We start from the raw sequence: 23,125 nt of genomic DNA, 5'->3' as shown, positions 1-23,125 counted from the left end.
AAGTGTCTGCTCTATTCAGAAACCCAATAAAGAGCTCCTTCAATGATGACTCATTTTCACATCATAAAATTATAACTGGCAGAAAATTTATTATAACATATTGAAATGGGAGAGAAAAAGTTAATATAAAGTACAAACTATTACATATTTTGCCTTCCTCTCTAATCTCTTTTATTCAATTGAATTGAATACAGTTTCAGTGGAAATTCCTATTTAAGTTTAGAGTGCTTAAAAACAAGCTAGATACTTCGTTCTGCATGCAGCGCCTTGCTTATTGCTTTTGTGTCTCCTGGCACTGTGCTACAAATCACAAAGCATTTAGGGAACATTCAGACCTCACTGAAATCATAAATCAAAAATTCCAGAGCGCCCCGTACTGGCCTTGGATAGCTGATTACCGGGGCAGCTCGGAACACACACACACACACTCTGTCTCTCTGTCTCTCCTCTCCTCCCCTCTTCTCTGTCCTACATACACTTATACCAAAGCTTCAACATGTCTTCTCCTATGTTCTCACTAAATTGTAGGTCTGTGTGTTAGCTGGAGATACCTCTCCAAGTTGAAGAGTTTGAAGACTTCTATGGATTTAAAATTTTGCCTCTTTAGTGCTGGTTCTTAATCTTCTTATTTAGAAACAATATTTAGATTGGACAAGTTACAAGTTTCATAGTTGTGATAGAAGCTTTCATTAGAAAAAGTTCTTAGAACTTTCATTAGGTATGCCCCTCTCCCCACACTTGTTCTAGTTGCTCACTGGTAACTAAGTGTCTTTAATAAATGTGGTTGGAAAACTTCTGTTGGTTTTTCTGACCATCTTACTTTTTCCTACTCATTATACTTTTCACTAATCCACATTAAAAAAACTAAAGAAATATTTCTCAATTTGATGGTTATAACAAGCTTCAAGGGAAAAAGAGACTTAGCTGCAGTATAAATGTAAAAAGTTAATAAACAGAAGCCTCAGTTAAATAGTCAGGAGACTAGAAACGGGGAGCGCTCATGCCCTGGGGTGATAGCAGAGCCCAGTGGGAAGAATAGACTCCTTTCCTGGCAAGGACTCAGCCAATGAAAGGCATGGACTCTTTGTTTCCTATAGTTCCCCACTTCCAGCTTCCTTTTCCCCTTCCATAAAAGTGTTCTCTTTCCCTTGCCGTGGGGAGACTTGCATGTGGCTCACCGTGGTTGCAGACCCCTAATTGCAATTCTCTGCAGATCCTGAATAAACGCGTCTTTGCTGGAGAAATATCTGGCAGTCTGTTTATTTTGGGTCACCATAAGAAAAATATCTATCAAAATAATGAATGAAAAATGATATTATATATTTGGCATATGGAAATGTACATAAAGAGGCACACAGGAAACCTGTGTCCCTTCACCATTTTTAAAAAAGGGGTTTTTTGCTATGCAATCTTATGTCTTTGGAAAGAGCATATTGATTTTACTCCATTGAGAATTTGGCTTTCTACAATCACCTCAACAGTTAATTGATGATGGAAATCAATCAAGAATTGTACTTCATTTGCATAGTTTGCTAACTTTTACGTTTCTCTTGAGTTGGGAGAGTTAGTGAGGAGAGTGGTGATGATATACCTGCACTACCTTGAATAGAAATATTTAACATTGTCTTAAGCTGTTTCAGAGGAGAGGTGAATTAGACGGAGGCTGGGGAGTGGGGGAAACTGTGGGAAGTAAAATAAATGGTTGATGCACGTGGTTTTGCAGGTTTGCCTTTTTGATACTAAAGGAGTATTTTTTAAAAAAATAAATTTATTTATTTATTTTTTGACTGTGTTGTGTCTTTGTTGCTGCGCGCAGGCTTTCTCTAGTTGCGGCGAGCGGGGGCTACTCTTTGTTGTGGTGTGCGGGCTTCTTGTTGCTGTGGCTTCTCTTGTTGCGGAGCACGGGCTCTAGAGCGCAGGCTCAGTAGTTCTGGCACATGGGCTTAGTTGTTCTGTGGCATGTGGGATGTTCCCGGACCAGGGCTCAAACCCGTGTCCCCTGCATTGGCAGGTGGATTCTTAACCATTGCACCACCAGGGAAGTCCCAGGAGTATGTTTTTATTATTAGAAGTTCTTGCAGAAAAATGTCCTGGAGGTTGTACGTTTGCATTCACATCCCTGTGTATGCACGCTCACTGAATAGATCACATAGCCCCAGAGTGTTGCCACTGCATAGACCCTGCACACCTAGAGTGCAGTGCTTTATATGGCCTGCGTATCTGTTTTATCAAGCTGCTGTCTGTCACCCCACCACACTGTAGACATATCCACATCAGCTCCCCTTTTGTTCTTGGGTTCTGCCCAGATCCTAACTTCCGACAAGAGGTTTTTTCATTCTGCTGTATGCAGGACTCTTTCTCAGTGCTCTTTTTAAATGCCATTGGGTAACCTCTGGGAAGTGTAGATTCAGACTCTTCTGTCAAGGTAAATGTTTGGACAGTATACCTTACAGGTAAAGCTAATATTTACATAAAGAGACAATCACGAGAGACAATGAAGGGAGAACTTAGAGGCTGAAAGGAAACTGTGGAACTCAAAGCAGTGGTCTTCTAGACCTATGATCAGGGTCTCCCTTGGACAAAAACACAAATCCTTTTATTCATGAGGTCTGCCTGTATTCCTTCCACTGTATTTATCCTCAGGCATTAGCCTCTCAAAAGCCATCATAGCTGTCACACAGGCAAAAAGGTGCCCCTGTTCCTTCTCTTCTTTTTAATTAAACTTCCAAAACTTCAGACTGCAGTGATTTTTCCTTCTTCACTCCTCTGAAAGAAGTTTAGGTGTGTCCCATATTGGTACTTCTGATGGGCTCTGTTAGAGATTATGTGCCTGAATATTCAGGCCCAGATAGAGAAAGAAGGGACAAGTTGAGATGTGCTAGTTTATTTTCCTTGATTAGAGATGTAATAAAGTGAGGGGAGCAGGGAGCAAGTGTGTTGTAGGCAACTGCTGGAGAGAACTTTGCCAGTGTATGAAGTTTGTTTTAATTTCCAGTTACAAAATGAATAAGTCACAGGAATGTGATATACAGCATGGTGATTATAGTTAATAATACTGAACTGTATATTCGAAAATAGGTAGGAGAATGGATCTTAGAAGTTCTCCACAAGAAAAAATATTTTGTAACTATGTATGGTAACAGATATTTTTATAATTAATTTTTTATTGGAGTATAGTTGCTTTACAATGTTGTGTTAGTTTCTGCTGTACAGCAAAGTGAATCAGCTATAAGTGTACATATATCCCCTCTTTTTTGGATTTCCTTTCCATTTAGGTCACCATAGAGCACTGAATAGAGTTCCCTGTGCTATACAGTAGGTTCTCATTAGTTATCTGTTTTATACATAATAGTGTATATATGTCAATCCCAATCTCCCAACTCATCCCACCCCTCCCTTCTCCCCCAGTATCCGTTCTCTACGTCTACGTCTCTATTTCTGCTTTGCAAATAAGTTCATCTGTACCATTTTTCTAGATTCAATATATAAGCAATATGAAACGGTATTTGTTTTTCTCTTTCTGACTTACTTCACTCTGTATGACAGTCTCTAGGTCCATCCACATCTCTGCAAATGGCACAATTTCGTTCCTTTTTATGGCTGAGTAATGGTGACAGATATTCACTGGACTTATGGTGGTGACCATCTTGCAGTATATACGAGCATTGAATCATTACATTTTACATCTGAAATGAATACAATGCTATGCCAATTATACCTAAACTTAAAAGAAAAAGAGTTTGTTTTCTGCATTGTAGTGACGGCCCTAGATTTGAAGGGACAGAAACTCTACGTCTTGGAGCCTTTGTTAGGAGCTGTGGCTGTACCTACGCTTCGCTCAGCACACTGCACCAAGTGTAAGCTGGGATGAGGACCCAGGCATCTTTCTTATTAAATTGACTTTGCACTGGGTGTCCAAGGCCGTAGAAGGGTCAAAGTTTGCTTCCTGGATGCTTGCTGCCCAGAGATCTACCATTACATAACATACCTGCTCTTCCTGGCCTGTGACTTGACTGAGGTTCTGCTGTGGTTTCTTCCAGCTGTTCCCAAGGCAGGCTTTTCTTTAATAGGTGATTCATTATCATCTTCTTTTTTTCCTAAATTTTACCTTGTAAAAATACCTCAAAGTTTCTGACATAGACATGGCATCCTTTCCTGGTTTCTAATACTAATAGATATTTTCTCCCAAGTTTATTTTCCTTTGTTCATTTTCACTGGAAGAATAGAAAGTCAGATAGGTGTGCTGAGGTCCTTATCTTGAATTTTAAGACTTATTTCTTAATAATGATAATTTGACAAGTTCAGATCCGTTTCTACTTTGTCTCCTTGTAGTAGAAATTGTGTATCTTTTGCAAATCAAGATTTTTCTTTCTGAACTGTGGCAGTTATATTACTGATAACATTTTGGATTTATCCATAAAAGTTGCTACAGGATTTTTTTTTTAATGAACCCCTCCCTTGAAGCAAACAAAAACCATATCACAATATTTGGAAATCTGCGTGGACTGAACAAAATTCTTTTGTGTTTTTTTTAGCTCTAAGAAACTGTAAGTGCCAGCCATAAAGACATTCTCTAAATGTCCAAAAGAAGTCAGAATTAGGCAAGTAAAAATCAGAAATGGAGCCCAGTGATCAATTATATAACTTTGCCCTTTTCTTTTTCTTTCTAAAATGTTTTATTTGCTCAATCATTTATGCAGCACATATTTTCTGCGCCTTCTATGTGCCAGGCTTTGTGCCAGGAATGAGAGTACTAAGTTGGCATAGCCCGAGGCCTGCTTATAAGAGTCAAGTATCTTAGACTCTACAGGAGGAAACACCATGAGGTGTGTAAAGGACTCTGAGACTCAGATTCTGGAGATTTAATCGTAGTGGGCCCAGAAGGTGAGGCAGCAGTCTCCCAAGGAACTTTATGTTCAGAAGCAGAGATACTGGTAAATTATGAGTAGCTACACTTTGAGTGTCTTCGTACATACTAAGCATTATGCTAACTGCTTTTATATATGGAACCTCATTATTCATCATGACAACAATATTGTCATCTGTTTCACAGATGAGGAAAATGAGTCTCAGAAAGGCCATTATTTATAGACACGCTGCAGTTAAGAGGCAGAGCCAGGAGTTCCTGCCAGGGCTGCTTTCCCCAAAGGCACACTCTTTGTGACACAGCACAATGCCCTTTCTTGCTGCCATTGTGTGCATGGCTGAGAATAAGAGGAGGGCATGTTGAACCTATCAGTTAGAATTAGGTTTGGCTGTATATGGCAGAAAACCCTAAAGTGACAGTGGGTTACTTGGAAAAGAAGTCTGGGAGTAGTGTTAGAAGTCTGTGGCTGCCGTGGAAGCCCCACAGTCATCAGGGACAAGTCTTGTTTCATCTGCCACATCGTCCATCATGGCATCTCAAGCTTTTGCTGTCAACTCTGCATTCCAGGCACCAGGAGGAAAAAGAGGGTGGTGTGGGAAAAAGAGCACCCCTTGTGTCATCAACCCCATTTGTTAGAGCTTGGGCACGAGGCCGTATGTGGCTGCCAAGGAAGCTGAGAAATACAGTCTTACAGTGGGATTCATGGCCTCCTGAATAAAGTCCTAGTTCTGCCACTAAGGAGGAAGGGGAGAATGGATGTTTAGGTGGGCCCCCAGCAGCCTGTACCATGCTCAGCCCGAGGTAGGTTGTGACTCGGTTGGTGGTCGTGGGCTGACCCGAGGCTGGAGGAGCCTGGCAGGTCCACATCACAGAGGGTGTTGTATGTCATACCTAAGGGTTTGAACTTTATTCTGTCGGTGCTGGGGAGTTGTTGAAGGGCTTCAGTCAGGGGAGTGACATGACCAGTTCTGTGTTTCAGAAAGATTGCTCTGCCAGCTGTAAGGAGGACAGGCTGGGGAGATGAAGGCCAAAGGAGTGAGGCATCAGATGGAATCTGATGGAATAGAATGGATGAGAAATGATGACCACCTGATTGAAGAGGAGGGGTACATGCAGGTACAGGCGGGATGTAGAGCCTGCTGGCCTTGGTGACTGACTGTCTGAGGACATTGAGGGACAGTCTGGCTTTGCCATCTGCGTGTGAGGCTATTAACTGAGGCAGAGGGAATGCAGGAGGGAGAGCAGGTTTGGTGGGGTTCAGGTAGCAGAGAATGAATCCCAGTTGAGGTTTCTGTGGGGCCTCAGGGAGTTTCTGGGAGATAGCTAGTTGGATGTATAGATCTGGAGGTTAGGAAACAGGAGATACTGATTCAGGAGTCATCAGAGTATGGTTATGGGGTGAATCCTGAGATTACAGACAGGAGCCTGGTAGCTAGAAGATGAGGCTATGACAAATAGGGCCAGACTAATATTAATTCCTCATTCTAGATGAGGTTTCTAGGTCACATGATTTTGAAATTATTTCTTAGACTAGGATAATTGTAAACGTGGAGAGAAACTGTAAATATAAATTTGGGAAGGGTTAGTTGAAAGGAGAAAACAGCAATCCTTAAGTATATGGAAATGGGTATGAATTGTGGGCTAGAATTAAGAGACTACAGTTAAAGGTAGTTTTTTTTGGTACCTCTGCTTTTGCTGTAGAAAGGGAAGGATAAAATGATAGAGGGATCAGGACTTCCCTGGTGGTGCAGTGGTTAGGAATCCGCCTGCCAATGCAGGGGACACGGGTTCGAGCCCTGGTCCGGGAAGATCCCACATGTCGCGGAGCAACTAAGCTCGTGCGCCACAACTACTGAGCCTGCGCTCTAGAGCCCGAGAGCCACAACTACTGAAGCCCAAGTTCTCTAGGGCCCGTGTGACGCAACTACTGAAGCCCGTGTAAAAAAAAAAAAAAAAAAGAGTGGGGTTTTGGTCTCAGATGGAGCTGGGTTTGTTTACTGGTCCTGTTGTGTGCTAGCCAAATGGACATGAGTAAACCCCCTCTTCTTTCTAAGTCTCTGTTCCTTCATTTGAAAATGGGTATCCGTTTCACTGCATTGTTATGAAGACGAAATGAAATTTGTATAAAGCTTTTAGTGCAATGCCTAGTACATAGTTAGTGCTTGATGAGGAGGAGGATCACTACTCTTTTACATGAAATAGCGATTTCAGTCCTGATTGTAAGGATCACTGGGGGTGGTATGCGCCCAGAGTGCTCTGGGGACCCAGGACAGGGTTCTCTTTGCCCGGAAGTGTTTGGGAAGAGAAGTACTATCGGAGCCGAGTCTTTAAGTTTGAATGGTAGTTTGTTATGAGGTTTTATTGGGAGGAAATATATCCTTTTTAATAAGTTTCTCAAAAAAGTGCATTGCCACAGGAAACCTGACTAGTATATTGAAAGTATACTCAATGTATAAATAGATTGAAAAAGTTGGTTAACAGTCTCTGAAGAAATTCATTTGGGTCATCTTATGAGCCCTACTGCTTGAATTTTTTCAACCTTAGAAATATCTTAGTTTTGATTTATCAATGTTTCTGGTTTTGTTTCAAAGAATTAATCAAAAGAGTAATCCTCAATTTTATTTTAATTTCCTCCTTCAGAAAATTAACAGTGGTTAATATGTGTTCATTATGGAAAATGCCAAAATATATAATAAGGTTTTGTATGTTTTTTTATTGAAGTATAGTTGATTTACAATATTATATTAGTTTCAGGTATACAGCATTGTGAATCAGTATTTTTACAAATTATACTCTATGAAAAGTTATTACAAGATAATGTCTATAATCCCCTGTGTTATATAAAATATTCTGTTGCTTATCTATTTTATACATAGTAGTTGGTATGTCTTAATCCAATACCCCTAATTTGCCCCTCCCCCCTTTCCATTACCCTTTGGTAACTACAAGTTTGTTCTTTATATCTGGAATCTGTTTCTGTTTTGCACATACATTCATTTGTATTATCTTTTGGATCCCATGTATGAGTGACATCATATAATATTTGTCTTTCTCTGACTTATTTTACTAAGCATAATGTTCTCTAGGTCCATCCACTATATATATATAAATACACACACACACACACACACACATACACACACACACACAACCCACATCTTCTTTATCCATTCATCTGTTGATGGGCACTTGGGTTGCTTCCATATCTTGGCTATTGTAAATGTGCTGCTATGAATATTGGTGTGCATGTATCTTTTCAAATTAGTATTTTCATTTTTTCTGGATCTATACCCAGGAGTGGAGCTGGATTGTATGGTAGCTCTATTTTTAGTTTTTCGAGGAACCTCCATACTGTTTTCCCTAGTGGCTGTATCAATTTACATTCCCACCAACAGTGTACAAAAGTTCTCTTTTCTCTATATGTTCTTTAATCCTTCCTAATTTGTCTTTTATAAAGTGTTTTTTTGGCCCCATTTCTTTTGGAGAATTTATCTTTTTTTTTTTTTGTATTCATCATTTTCTTTCTGGTTGGTAACAATTATTTATATATTAATTTTAAACATTAGTCTGTAATGTATGCTGCAAATATTTTTATCCATTTTATTATTTTCTTTTAAATTTTGTATATGTTTTTATTTTGGGGGGATACAGATATTTTAAAATTTTATTAGTGAAATCTAATATTTACTATCTAAATTTACTATCTAAATATCTAAATTTACTATCTTTACCTTTGGCTTCTTTTTAGGGAATCTTTATTCTTGAGAATCTGTAAATTTTCATTTTATCCTATTATTTCATGTTTTTTAATATTAAAGTCTTAATCCTTTTTGAATGTGCGTTAACGTATAGAGAAGGAACCTAACTTTTTATTTAAAAAATAACCAGGTGTCCTAACACCATTTAGTGAATAATATACCCCTTTCTTGCTGGTATGAAATGGCACCATTTTCATGTATAAATTCTTGTATATGTTTGGGTCTGTTTTTGGACATTTTAGTTCTTTTCCAGTGATCTGTTTGCTTATTCTGGCACTAGTGCTATGGTGTTTTGATTAACATAGCTGTATAAAGGTTGTTTAATGTATTTTAATACCTGGTAGAATAAGTCCTAATTATTCCTATTTTTAAAAAACTTAGCTGACTATTCTTAACATTCATTTTTGAGATTAACTTTAAAATTACTTTGTCAGTTTCTCCCCTTAGATCCTCTAGAGACCTTGGTTGGAATTGTGTCAAATATTTAGATTAGTTTGGAGAAAATGGATTTCTTTACATTAGCCTTCTCCTGGAATATGGCATGCTTCCCTAACCAAGACTTTTTCTTTGCTCCTTTATAGATGTTTTTGCTTTTAATCATGTTGTTTCTGCACATTTCTTCATAAGTGTATTCCTAATCAATTAATATTTGGTGTTGTGAATGGAATTTTTTTCCATTATATATATTTTTTAATTTTTTCTTTTTTTTTTTTGCGGTGCGCGGGCCTCTCACTGGTGTGGCCTCTCCCGCAGGCTCCGGACGCGCAGGCTCAGTGGCCATGGCTCACGGACCCAGCCGCTCTGCGGCATGTGGGATCTTCCCAGACCAGGGCACGAACCCGTGTCCCCTGCATTGGCAGGTGGACTCTCAACCACTGCACCACCAAGGAAGCCGTATTTTTTTAAAATTTTGAATTTTATTTTATTTATTTTTTTATATAGCAGGTTCTTATTAGTCATCAGTTGTATACACATCAGTGTATACGTGTCAATACCAATCACGCAATTCATCACACCACCACCACCACCCCCCCTGCCGCTTTCCCCCGTTGGTGTCCATATGTTTGTTCTCTACATCTGTGTCTCAATTTCTGCCCTGCAAACCAGTTCATCTGTACTATTTTTCTAGGTTCCACATATATGCGTTAATATACGATATTTGCTTTTCTCTTTCTGACTTACTTCACTCTGTAAGGCAGTCTCTAGATCCATCCACGTCTTTACAAATGACCCAATTTCATTCCTTTTTGTGGCTGTGTAATATTCCATTGTGTATATGTACCACATTTTCTTTATCCATTCATCTGTCAATGGGCATTTAGGTTGCTTCCATGCCCTGGCTATTGTAAATAGTGCTGCAGTGAACATTGGGGTGCATGTGTCTTTTTGAATTATAGTTTTCTCTGGGTATATGCCCAGGAGTGGGATTGCTGGGTCGTATGGTAATTCTATTTTTAGTTTTTTAAGAAACTCTGAGACCCCTATAATGTGAATGTTGTTGCGTTTAATGTTGTACCAGAGGTCTCTTAGGCTGTCTTCATTTCTTTTCATTCTTTTTTCTTTATTCTGTTCTGCAGCAATGAATTCCACCATTCTGTCTTCCTGGTCACTTATCTGTTCTCCTGCCTCAGTTATTCTGCTATTGATTCCTTCTAGTGTAGTTTTCATTTCAGTTATTGTATTGTTCATCTCTCTTTGTTTGTTCTTTAATTCTTCTAGGTCTTTGTTAAACATTTCTTGCATCTTCTCGATCTTTGTCTCCATTCTTTTTCCGAGGTCCTGGATCATCTTCACTATGAATTTTCTGAATTCTTTTTCTGGAAGGTTGCCTATCTCCACTTCATTTAGCTGTTTTTCTGGGGTTTTATCTTGTTCCTTCATCTGGTACATAGCCCTCTGCCTTTTTATTTTGTCTATCTTTCTGTGAATGTGGTTTTTGTTCCACAGGCTGCAGGATTGTAGTTCTTCTTGCTTCTGCTGTCTGCCCTCTGGTGGATGAGGCTATCTAAGAGGCTTGTGCAAGTTCCCTGATGGGAGGGACTGGTGGTCGGTAGAGCTGACTGTTGCTCCGGTGGGCGGAGCTCAGTAAAACTTCAATCTGCTTGACTGCTGATGGGTGGGGCTGGTTTCCATCCCTGTTGGTTGTTTGGCCTGAGGCAACCCAACCCTGGAGCCTACGCGGGCTCTTTGGTGGGGCTAATGGTGGACTCTGGGACGGCTCACGCCAAGGAGTACTTCCCAGAACTTCTGCTGCCAGTGTCCTTGTCCTCACGGTGAGCCACAGCACCCCCCCGCCTCTGCAGGAGATCCTCCAACACTAGCAGGTAGGTCTGGTTCAGTCTCTTATGGGGTCACTGCTCCTTCCTCTGGGTCCCAGTGTGCACAGACTACTTTGTGTGTGCCCTTGAAGAGTGGAGTCTCTGTTTCCCCTAGTCCTGTCAAAGTCCTGCAGTCAAATCCCACTAGACTTCAAAGTCTGTTTTTCTAGGTATTCCTCCTCCCGTTGCTGGACCCCCAGGTTGGGAAGCCTGACGTGGGGCTGAGAACCTTCACTGCAGTGGGTGGACTTCTCTGGTATAAGTGTCCTCCAGTCTGTGAGTCACCACCCAGCAGTGATGGGCTTTGATTTTACTGTGATTGTGCCCCTCCTACCGTCTCACTGTGGCTTCTCTTTTGTCTTTGGATGTGGGGTGTCTTATTTGGTGAGTTCCAGTGTCGTCCTGTTGATGATTGTCCAGCAGCTAGTTGTGATTCTGGTGTTCTTGCAAGAGGGAGTGAGAGCACGTCCTTTTACTCCACTATCTTGGTTCAGGGGCCCCATGATGAAACTTTTTAAAAAGACTTTTTGGGAAGTCTGAGTTCTTCTGCCAGCACTCAGTAGGTGTTCTGCAGGGGTTGTTCCACATGTAGGTATATTTCTGATGTATTTGTGGGGAGGAAGGTGATCTCCACGTCTTACTGTTCCGCCATCTTGAAGCTCCTCCTCCATTATATTTTCAAGTTGGTTATTTTTGTCATATAGGAAGGCTTAGGAACATAGGCTCAAATTTCCAAATGGTTCTATTTGAACCAGACTTCTGGTTCCAGAAGTTTCTGAAGTAATTTTAAAGTTATTTCCTTCAAAATTTTAAGTTCTATAAAATGAAATTTTAGAAAACTTAATTTCATAAGAAACTTGCATCTTTGATAACATGTTTTCAAAGTGAGTTATCTAAGACTAGGTTTTTAAAGGCTGCTATGTTTTGGATGGGCTGAGTAGTTTCACCAATTTCCAGCAGATGTCAGTGTTTTATAAATTTATTAGTCTGAGGTGGAGGTTTTGTCGCCAGTCTCCCACATTTATATATTCTTTAGTCATTTAATTAGCATACTGGGGATTATTTGAACTGGAAGAGATTTTGGAGATCATCTAAGTCTGTCCTTTGATTTTGCAGAAGAAAGAACAGGTGTAGTAGATGGGAAATGACCTGTCCAAGGTCACACAGTCACACAGAGTGAGGCTGAAACTCAGGTGTTCCTGTTTCTGAAACACCCTCTCTCTGAAAGACTGGTAAAAGATTGTCACCAAAACCACAGAGAAGAAAATGTGTAGAGTCCAGTATAGAAGCTGTATTTGGGAGAAAGGGAAGCAGATGCTCTTCCATTTGTTTGGGTAGGTAAATATTAAAAAATTTTTATGAACAAGCTGTTAGATTCCTAGATTATAATAATAATTGGGTGAAATGAACAGAAAACAGTTGGCTTTTGTTACCTGAGTGTAGAATTATTGGATGTGAAAGTGACCTTTGATAGAATGTCCTGTTCTTCATACTGTACATATAACATCAGAACTTGTATACGGCCAATGGAATAACTCCCTTTCCACTCTCTGCACAGCCTATTTGGTTATGTTTAAGAGAAATGATATAAATCATTCAGTACCCCCTGTGTCAGGAAATATTATCCGAGAATCTATAATCTTTTCCAATAAATACAGCAAGTAATAGAAAAATGGTTTTTTTATTCTGTCTTATGAGAATTCAGGGTAAAGAAACCAGGGTAACACTTAAGGGCAGCTTTAGACAAAGTTATGAAGTAGGCAAAGTAACAGTTTCAGAGAAATAGCCTTCCTTTAATCAGCTGACTCTTCCCTATCAATATCTGCTTATATAAAAAATATGGGCCATTTAATCTTCATCACAGAGGTGGAAGCTTCCAGCGTACATATGCTAAGTACCTACCCCTCTGACATCAGTGCTCACTGGATTTTGGAGGAGTGAGAGCCCGTGTGGATTGGTGTGAAGGTGAAGGAAGTACCCATGGGCTGAGTCTTAAAGATGGGGTGGGACTTCCACAAAGTACAGAGACTCAAAACGTGGGACAAGCCTGTGAAGGCTAGAAAGTGAATCTATCAGGACACCTGGTGAAAATGTGATTATGTTTAGAGTTTAAGGTCAATGAAACGAAGGTAAGATTGAGGGTAGATTTGGGCTGGTTTGGCTTTAGACTTTTTTTTTTAAAATTTTATTGGAGTACAGTTGATTTACAATGTTGTGTTAGTTTCAGGTGTACAGCAAAGTGATTCAGTTATACGTATACATATATTCATTCTTTTTTAGATTCTTTTCTCATATAGGGTATCGCAGAATATTGAGTAGAGTTTCCTGTGCCATACAGTAGGTCTTTGTTGATTATCTGTCAGATATAATAGTGTGTGTGTTCATTCCAAGCTTCTGATTTATCCCTTCCCCTCCAGCGTTTCCCCTGTGGTAACCATAAGTGTGTTTTTGATATCTGTAAGTCTGTTTCTGTTTTGTAAATAAATTCATTTGTATCATTTAAAAAAATTAGATATCACATATGAGAGATAATCATATGATATTTGTCTTTCTCTCTCTGACTTACTTCACTTAGTATGATAATCTCTAGGTCTATCCATGTTGCTGCAGATGGCATTATTTCATTCTTTTTCATGGCTGAGTAATATTCCATTGTATATAAGTACCACATCTTCTTTATGCATTCATGTGTCAATGGACACTTAGGTTGCTTCCATGTCTTGGCTAGTGTAAATAGTGCTGCAGTGAACATTGGGTGCATTTATCTCTTCGGATTATGGTTTTCTCCGGATACATACCCAGGAGTGGGATCTCTGGATCATATGGTAGTTCTATTTTTAGTTTTTTAAGTAACCTCCATACTGTTCTCCATAGTGGTTGTATCATGGTTTTAGACTTTCTGAGGTGGAAGTCACAGTATGTGATGCTTTCCTAAAGGTTTATTGTTTTGAAATAATAAGTTGAAAAAAATAGTACAGAGAGGTCCTAAGTAGCCTTCACCCATTTTCCCTTGATAATAATCTCTTACACAAGTGTAGTACAAGGTCAAAAATGGGACATTCACTTTGTACCATCTACCAACCTTATTCAGGTTTCAACATCTACTCATTTATATGTATGTGTGTGCATATTTCTATGCAGTTTTGTCACATGTATAGATTTGTGTAACCACTACAACTATCAAAATACAGAACAGTTTCTTGACTACAAAGGAACGTATTTGTTTTACCCTTTCTAAAGATTTTTAAAAGCTTCGAAGGAAATCCAATTTTCTATGGCTAGGGAGGGGTAGAACTGTGGTGTCCAGAGTCCTGGGTCTCGTTTGCAGCCCAGAGATCTGGCTGACAAGGGCCCTCTCAGGAGTCCCTTCTGACATATCGTTAGTAGTGTGTAGGAAGAGTGGGCAGTTTTGTAATAAATTTTATAAGGAACGAAACCGCTTAACTAGGAATATTCTATGTCGAGTTTTTTTAAGTGGCAGAAAAGATCTATTTGCTTTCTCCCCTGTCTGTAATCTTGAAGATACTGCCTACTTGTTCTCCGTGATTTCCCCACCTGCCAGTGGAGTTCTGATTTTCCTGAAGACTCAGCCTGGCTCTCTGAAGCCGCTGATCTTTCCTTTGTTCTCCTCTTAACCATCTTTAAGCGTATAAGTTCAGTGGTGTTAAGTATATTCACATTGTTGTAAAACAGATCTCCAGAACCTTTTCATCTTGCAAAACTGAAACTGTGTCCATTAAACAATCCCCCTTTCCCCCTCCCACCTGCCGTTCTACTTTCTGTTTCTGTGAATTTGACTATTTTAGATACCTCATATAAGTGGAATCATTTAGCATTTGCTTTTTTGTGACTGGCTTAATTTATTTATTGATTGTGTCACACAGATATACAGGGAATTGTCCTTAAAATTATCAGAATCACTAAGCTTTGAATCTAAAGAGATCTGGGAAATTGAAGGTTTCCATCTATCCATTTTACAGATGAGAAAAATCAGACAACCAGAGGTTGCCTGAGGTTAGTGAAAAATCGTAGGAAGTTCTATAATTTCTTCTGAGTTTTGTTGAACTTTTGAAGGTCCATCTGATTATGAACAACGGTGAAAGTATCCCACACTCAGAGCCAAAGTAAACATTTAGAAAATGCCATTTGGATAAAGCTACTGTTGCTGTTGATCTATTTCCTGCAAAGCATTTTTGCATATCTGCAATAAAGACAGTTTAATTCTTTTTTTCCAGTAAGATTTATTTGGTCGATATCGGCGAGATAGGATAAGCTGAAATATAGTTTTCCCAGCCGCTCCGCGGCACGTGGGATCCTCCCGGACCGGGGCACGAACCCGTGTCCCCTGCATCGGCAGGCGGACTCTCAACCACTGCGCCACCAGGGAAGCCCCTTCTTTTCTTTTTTAACCTATGGTAGATGCTCCAAATAAGGGCTTTGCAAACTTTTTCTGTAAAGGACCAGATAGTAAATATTTGGGGCTTTATGTGCCAAACAATGTCTGTGGCAACCATTCAGCTCTGCTTTTTTAGTATGAAAGCAGAGCATGGCTGTGTTTGTTGAAACTTTATTTACAAAAGTAGGCAGCAGGCCAGATTTGGCCCACAGGTCATAGTTTTCCAGCCCCTATAGTAAAGTATTGGGACCTTCACTTTCACTTTTTTGGTCTTTAGCGTCTAACTTGCTCTCTCATATAGGAGACAGTTGTAGTTGTTTATGGTGATGGTGATGATTTAGAAAATAATGTGTATCAAATTATCATTTCCTATTGACATAATAGAGTTATTTCCTATATATCTTGCTAGCCTTATGATAGAATAAAAAGCACTTAAGGAAATAGCTAACTTTTTTTTTTTTTTTGCGGTATGCGGGCCTGTCACTGTTGTGGCCTCTCCCGTTGCGGAGCACAGGCTCCGGACGCGCAGGCTCAGCGGCCATGGCTCACGGGCCTGGCCGCTCCACGGCATGTGGGATCCTTGCGGACCGGGGCACGAACCCGTGTCCCCTGCATCGGCAGGCAGACTCAACCACTGCGCCACCAGGGAAGCCCCATAACTAACTTTTTTAAAAGAAATAAATTTATTTATTTTTGGCTGCATTGGGTCTTTGTTGCTGCGTGAGGGCTTTCACTGGTTGCGGCGAGCGGGGGCTACTCTTCGTTGCGGAGTGTGGGCTTCTCATTGTGGTGGCTTCTCTTGTTGCGGAGCATGGGCTCTAGGCGCGTGGGCTTCAGTAGTTGCAGCATGTGGGCTCAGTAGTTGTGGCAGATGGACTCTAGAGCGCAGGCTCAGTAGTTGTGGCACACAGGCTTAGTTGCTCCACAGCATGTGGGATCTTCCCGGAACAGGGCTGGAACCCGTGTCCCCTGCATTGGCAGGCAGATTCCTAACCACTGCGCCACCAGGGAAGTCCCAACAGCTTCTTTTCAAAGGATCTCTGTAAAGGGAAAGGCCATTTGTAACAGGCGGGATCCTTTCCATGACATCTATTTCAGAGACTTCGTGTTTCAGAAAGTCCACATGGCCCCCTGCTTTGCTCAGGGCTCGGGCACTCACTTGTGGATATCTCTGGCCTGCCTGCACACAGTTGGCAATAGAGAGTCTACCCACCATTACAGGTGGTTTGGGCTACGTACTGTAACTGTTGGAGTATTAGTGCTGGGACTATTTTGATTATTCAACAAGAGCTAACTTTCAGAGTTCACAGAAAGAGAATAAGTATTATTCATACCCTAAGTATAATAACAGCTAACACTTATTGAACATTTACTAGAGCTTTTACATACCTGCCTTTATTTATTTATTTAGTCACGCTATCAAAGTAGGTAGTAGTATTATTTCCGTCTTAAGGAGAAGAAACTGAGAATTAAGAGAGAGTAAGTAACTTGATTAATGTTTCTTAGCTAGTAAGTGGTAGTCAGGGGATTCAAACCCAGGCAGTCTCTCTAGAAGCCGGCACACTCAATTGCTGTGCTATATAGCCTTCAAGGCTCTTGTCCTTGAAACACTAGAAGGCTCATGTTTTAAAAGGTTTTAGCAGAATTTGGTTATATAGGCACATGGTAAAAAATACAAACTGTCCAAAGGATAGAGTGAAAGTGTAAAGTGTCCTTCCCACCCAAGTAAGTCATCCTGTTCCCTGATTCCTTTCTCCAGAGCCAACCACTGTTACTGTTTTTTTTTTCGGATCCTTCCTGAGATATTCTTATAGGGGTTTACCAATATTTATTATAGGTAAAAGGGTGATCGGTCTTTATAATCCATCTTAGCTCAAATTCTGTCCTGTTGTCCTCGATGTTTTTCAGGGCTCTCTGGGTTAGGAGGAGGAGGATGTTGTTGGTAAGATACTCAGCAGCTAAGTCACCAAATACTATTCATGTTTCTTATTTCTTTGCTCTCAGCTTTACCTAGAAGAATCTAAATTTCTATCATCTCCTACTTCCTTCATTTAAACACGTAGTCAGTGTTTGCAGGGTTTACAAGCTTGAACTTGGAAACACTTAGATTTTAAATATAAGACACACAGAGATTGTCTTACGTTCTGAATACCTCATTAGCTGATTAGTGGAGTGACCTGTCATACCTGGGGATCCTAGGGGAACGGATGCCTCACATGGTGTTGGGTGCTTGTCCCAGTGCTCTTGTGACAAATACAGTCCCTGTATTTTGACATGAATGTTAGGACCTGTGCTAAAAGAAAGGATCTTATAGTAACAACACAGAAATATCAATCATATGATAATCGTGTCTTTAATAGATGGTTTTTACTATAGTGTGTTTGATTCTATATGGAGAGTCCCAAGTGGGCAGAATACATTGTGACCAAACATAGCAGAAAGAGTGGAGCTGCATTTACAATGAGATTTTTTAAAATAGCTGTCTGCGTTAGGTGGTTTCATTGAATACTCTTTAAGAGCATTATGGATTTGCAGGGAAAGACATTTTTTGAAAACCCAGTTTTTATATATAATCAGAACTTGAGTATATTTTATGACTATGAGCACATAAATGGTTTTGTTTACTAGCTTGTATGCTCTCTACTGTTTTACTATGAAGAGTGTGTTGACTTAAAACAAAATGCACAATGTGAGAGTTGCGAGTTAGGTTGTATTTGGGGCAAAATGAGGACTGCAGCCCAGGAGGCAGCATCTCAGATAGCTCTTAGAAACTGCTCCGAGGGGGCGAGGGAGGAGCCAGGATATATAGGAATTTTTCAACAAAGGGCAGGTAGTCGGGAATGTCAAAAGATTATTGTTAAACAAAGAAAACCAGATATCTCAAGTTAAGAAAATTAGCGCTTTTTTTGTGTATGGGAAGATGCAAGAGTCTGGGCTTACTGAAATCATTCCTTTGATGTGCACCTCAGCTATCTGGGGGCTGTATCCTCTATTTTCACATCCTGAGTTTCCTCAGGGCTCACCGCAGGGAGTGGCTGCAGTCTGATGGCTGCTAGATGGCTTGTATTCTTTTCAGCCCTGGCTCACCAGCTCACGCTGGAGGGCTGCAATCATTGGTGACTGTGACATCCTTTGTTTATTGATATGGCAGGAAATATTCCATTTATAAGTTTTCCATTTATCAAGTGATTCAAGGGGGTCGTGCTTCAATCTGTTCTTTCCGAGGCAGGCATTAATGAATTCAAAGCATATGGTATTGATTTTTGAGAGTTCTACCATAAGAGCTATTAAGAATGATTGATTCTGTATTTTATTTTCGGGTTTCAGCTTCTTCATGTTTGAGCAGCCTGTTTAACGGAAGCGCCCGTGTCTCCACATGGCCTAAGGAGTATGCATGCAGCAATTGACTAAGTTGACATTTGGTATTAATAGCTTAGAGACTCTTTACAGCATAGTATGCTTATCCATTTTAGGTGAAGGCAATTTTGACTGATGTTTCATAGCTAATAAATGGTAGTGCTGGGATTCAGACCCAGGTAGCCTGTCTCCAAGTCTGCACACACCACCCCTCTGCTCCACTGTCTCTGAGGCGCTTGCCCTGGTCATGTTTCCTCTGTGCCTTTGCCTAAGGCCACTTGTACTTTTGGCAGTAGGAGCACTGTGTGCTGTCAAATCGTGATCCACCTGGGCAGCCGGCCCTCAGCTTCATTTCTTATAAGCTGAATGCCTTTAAGGAGCAATTTGACCTCTCTGAGCACTGTGTATGTTTCTTCACCTGTGAAGTTTCAGGGGAGAGTAGTAACCCTTGCCCTCCTGCCTCACCAGGTAGATGTACTGAGCAGCTGATTTAATTCATCCTTCTATCGCTGGGGCATAGAATAGTGTCTGACAAATTGTAGACTTAACAAGTGTTAGCTTCTCTGCTTTCTTCTCCTCTTCCAGAAGCTGGATTTTGGATGAGAGTTAGATGCTGCGTAGGATGGTCTGAACAGGTAACTTTTTTTTTTTTTCATGCAAGGATATTTAATTGAAGTGCTCTCTTCTTGCATTTTTGCATTAAGCTCAATTAGTATTTTTATAGATTACTGCTCCTGCTCTGCCTTCATATAATCTGTTTGTTCTTTTTTTTTTTTAACATCTTTATTGGAGTATAATTGCTTTACAGTGGTGTGTTAGCTTCTGCTGTATAACAAAGTGAATCAGCTATATGTATACATATATCCCCACATCCCCTCCCTCTTGCACCTCCCTCCTGCCCTCCCTATCCCACCCCTCTAGGTCGTCCCAGAGCATCAAGCTGATCTCCCTGTGCTATGCAGCAGCTTCCCACTAACTATCTGTTTTACATTTGGTAGTGTATATATGTCAACGCTATTCTCTCACTTCGTCCCAGCTTCCCCTTCCCTTCCTGTGTCCTCAAGTCCGTCCTCTACGTCTGCATCTTTACTCTTGCCCTGCCACTAGGTTCATCAGTACCATTTTTTTAGATTCCATATACATGCATTAGCGTATGGTATTTGTTTTTCTCTTTCTGACTTACTTCACTCTGTATGACAGACTTCAGGTCCATCTACCTCACTACAAGTAACTCAGTTTCATTTCTTTTTATGGTTGAGTAATATTCCATTGTATATATGTGCCACATCTTCCTTATCCATTCATCTGTCGATGGACATTTAGGTTGCTTCCACGTCCTGGCTATTGTAAATAGTGCTGCAGTGAATATTGTGGTACACGTATCTTTTTGAATTATGGTTTTCTCAGGGTATATGCCCAGTAGTGGGATTGGTAACTTATTATTTTTTAATAAATTTACTTATTTTATTTATTTTTTGGTGCACTGGGTCTTCATTGCTACACGCAGGCTTTCTCTAGTTGCGGTGAGTGGGGGCTACTCTTTTATGTGGTGCGCGGTCTTCTCATTGCGGTGGCTTCTCTTGTTGCGGAGCATGAGCTCTAGGTGCATGGGCTTCAGTAGTTGCAGCACATGGGCTCAGTAGTTGTGGCGTACGGGCTTAGTTGCTCCACGGCATGTAGGATCTTCCCGGACCAGGGCTTGAACCCGTGTCCCCTGCACTGGCAGGCGGATTCTTAACCACTGTGCCACCAGGGAAGCCCTGAGATTGGTAACTTCTTGAATATAGTCAGGGAACTAAGATAAATATGGTCACAAGACATCTCATTCTGTCTTTTACTTTCATTCTTCCCTTCATAGTAAATAGAACTGAGCTCAGCATCTCTCTGGGGAAGCACAACAACTCTGCTCCCAGAGGTAGGGGAAAGGATTTGTCCTACTTAATGGACCATGGGCACCTCGCAGTGTAGGGTAAGAGCTGGTCACACTGAACCGCATGGGCAGGGAGGACTAGATGGAAGTTTCACTGAGGTTTGTTAGGACTGTTGTGATTAGACAAATTAATAAAAAGATTAGAAGGATCTTACAGGCATGGAAAATAGCGTCACAAGAGCAAAAGCGGGAAGTTGGGGGGTGGGCTTGTGGGATGAGTCCATCCATTTAACGAGGATCTCCCAAGTATAACTGAACGGGAGGTATTGTTGGAGAGGTGACTGGGGTGAGAGTGTAGTGGGCTCCGCATACCCAGTTTGATGTTATCTTTAAGAGATCGTTAGTGACTAAAAGTTCTGGGGCATGGGGAGTCATGATAAAGGCCACGTTTTAGGATGGATTGGGACCGGCAGTGCCTGGAGGTGGGGTGAGTAGTTGGACTTCTGGGAGAAATGGCACCTTCAGAATCACAAGTGGAGCTGAGGACTCTGGCAGTAGTGCAGAGAGGTGCCTGGAGAAGGAGTCCCTGAGTCATGAAGTTCCTGAGGACTTTGCGGGAGACATGGCCGTGATGCCCGACTTAGAAAGAAGAGAGAGGAGAAAGAAATAGAAGGCTCTGCACAGGACATGTTGAAAGTAGGGTTAGAAAGCTCTCTTTAACTGCTGGGCTCTCACACTGACTGTTTTCAGCCTTCTCTTTAGTATTAGGGCAAAGATAGTCCACTGGCTGAGCTGATTATATTCTTCCGCAGAACCCAGGATGGGGAGTCTAAATTCAGAGCATCCTAAGAGGTGTCTGTGGCCCAGCTGCTGCCTCCTTGACCAGAGTTAAAAAGAATGTTTTGTGAAGGTGAACTGAATCCTCAGTGCCTAGCACAGACTTTCAGTCTCAAGAATAAATAAAGGCCTTTGTAGAATCCTCTTTCCTCATTTTTTTTTGGTCAGTGAAGATTCTGCAGCTCAGCATCTGTCCCCACCCATCTCCCCACTTAAAGTATCCTTGCCCTGCTGATTCCCTTGTTGCTGAATCTAATGATATTGTCTTGTCCTTACCTTACTCCCTGGTTGGGGAGCTAAGATCCCACATGCCTCATGGCCAAAAAACCAAAAAAAACATAAAACAGAAGCAGTATTGTAACAAATTCAATAAAGACTTTAAAATGGTCCACATAAAACAAAATCATTAAAATATGTATATATATATACTCATCTTTCAGGTTGGCCTAGAATTCTATTAAAATTCAAGCATGGAGGATGACTTGGAAAAAATTATAGTCCTCAAGGAAATTTTCAATCTGGTAGGGCAGCCAGAGACGTATACAAACAGCTGTAGTACAAGGTAGACTTCCGGGAGAGCTATAATCGGAGTACAGAGAGGAGCAGGAATAGAGGGGGCAGCATTAATTCTAACGCGAGGGATTTGAGAACATTGTTTTCTTAGCTTTGTGTTTCCTTCCTTCATTCTCGTCTGCCAGCTGCCCACAGGTGAATGCTCTGAAATTCTACTTTCTTTTTCTCGTGTGTTGACTCTGATGGAAATTTTCCTGGCTGTCCTTTTGTTACCTTTGCCTTAAAAAAAAATTATGGTAAATAACACATAACATGAGATCCACCCTCTTAACAGATTTTAAAATATATGGTACAGGCTTGTTAATGTTGTACAGTAGATTTAACTCTTCATTTACTTCTTCCCCCAGCCCCTGGCAACCACCATTTTACTTTCTGCTTCTATGAGTTGGCTCTTTTCGATACCTTCTAAGTGGAATCATGCAGTATTTGTCCTTCTGCAACTGGCTTAGTTTGCTTCACCTAATGTCCTCAAGGTACTTCTACGTTGTAGCGTATGACAGATTTTCCTTTTTTTCATGGTTGAATAATATTGCATTGTATGTACCACATTTTGTTTATCCAGTTACCTGTTGATGGACATTTAGGTTATTAACAACTCTTGGCTATTGTGAATAATGCTGTAGTGAACATGGGAGTACAAGGATCTCTTCAATACCCTGACTTCAGTTCTTTTGGGTAAATACTCAGAGATGTGATTATATTCCCAGCAACAATGCACAAATATTCCAATTTCTCCACATCCTCGCCAACATTTATTGTTTTCTGTTTTTTAAAAATACAGCTGTCTTAATAGGTGTGAGGTGATGTCTCATGTAGGTGTTAACTTGCATTTCTCTGATGATTTAATGATGTTGAGCATCTTTTCATATACCTTTTGGTCATTTTTTGGTCTTCTTTGCATAAATGTCTATTCAAGTCTTTCATCCATTTTTTTAATTGGGTTACTTGTTTTTGGGTTGTAGGGGTCTCTTTGCCTTTAACTCCTAAATCTTTTTGCCCCTACCTGACGAACTCCACATGCCTCTGCTACTCCTCAGCCTGGTCCTTCTGCCCTATTCCCTCCTCATCATCTGCTCCTGCCATTCTTCCCTTGGTTTCTTTTTCTTTTTTTTTTTTTTTTTTTTGCGGTTTTCGGGCCTCTCCCTTTTT

General features: G+C 40.7%; 1 protein-coding gene across 20 annotated transcripts in view; it reads left to right on the top strand.

Moving 5' to 3' along the window:
• MTHFS (methenyltetrahydrofolate synthetase) overlaps positions 1-23,125 on the top strand; it is a 269,324-nt gene that overhangs the window by 21,563 nt on the left and 224,636 nt on the right. Inside the window, exon 3 of one of the 20 annotated variants that reach the window (XM_024742780.1) lies at positions 19,282-19,331. The exons of the other annotated variants lie outside the window; for them this stretch is intronic. Within the exon in view, the coding sequence (XP_024598548.1) occupies positions 19,282-19,331 (50 nt within the window). The remainder of the gene's footprint in view (positions 1-19,281; positions 19,332-23,125) is intronic. 20 annotated transcript variants of the gene reach the window in all.

Source organism: Neophocaena asiaeorientalis, unplaced genomic scaffold (assembly GCF_003031525.2).
Source record: "Neophocaena asiaeorientalis asiaeorientalis breed wild unplaced genomic scaffold, Neophocaena_asiaeorientalis_V1.1 scaffold155, whole genome shotgun sequence".
In the NCBI taxonomy this organism is placed as follows: Eukaryota; Metazoa; Chordata; class Mammalia; order Artiodactyla; family Phocoenidae; genus Neophocaena; species Neophocaena asiaeorientalis.
This window is presented reverse-complemented; position numbering and strand designations above follow the sequence as displayed.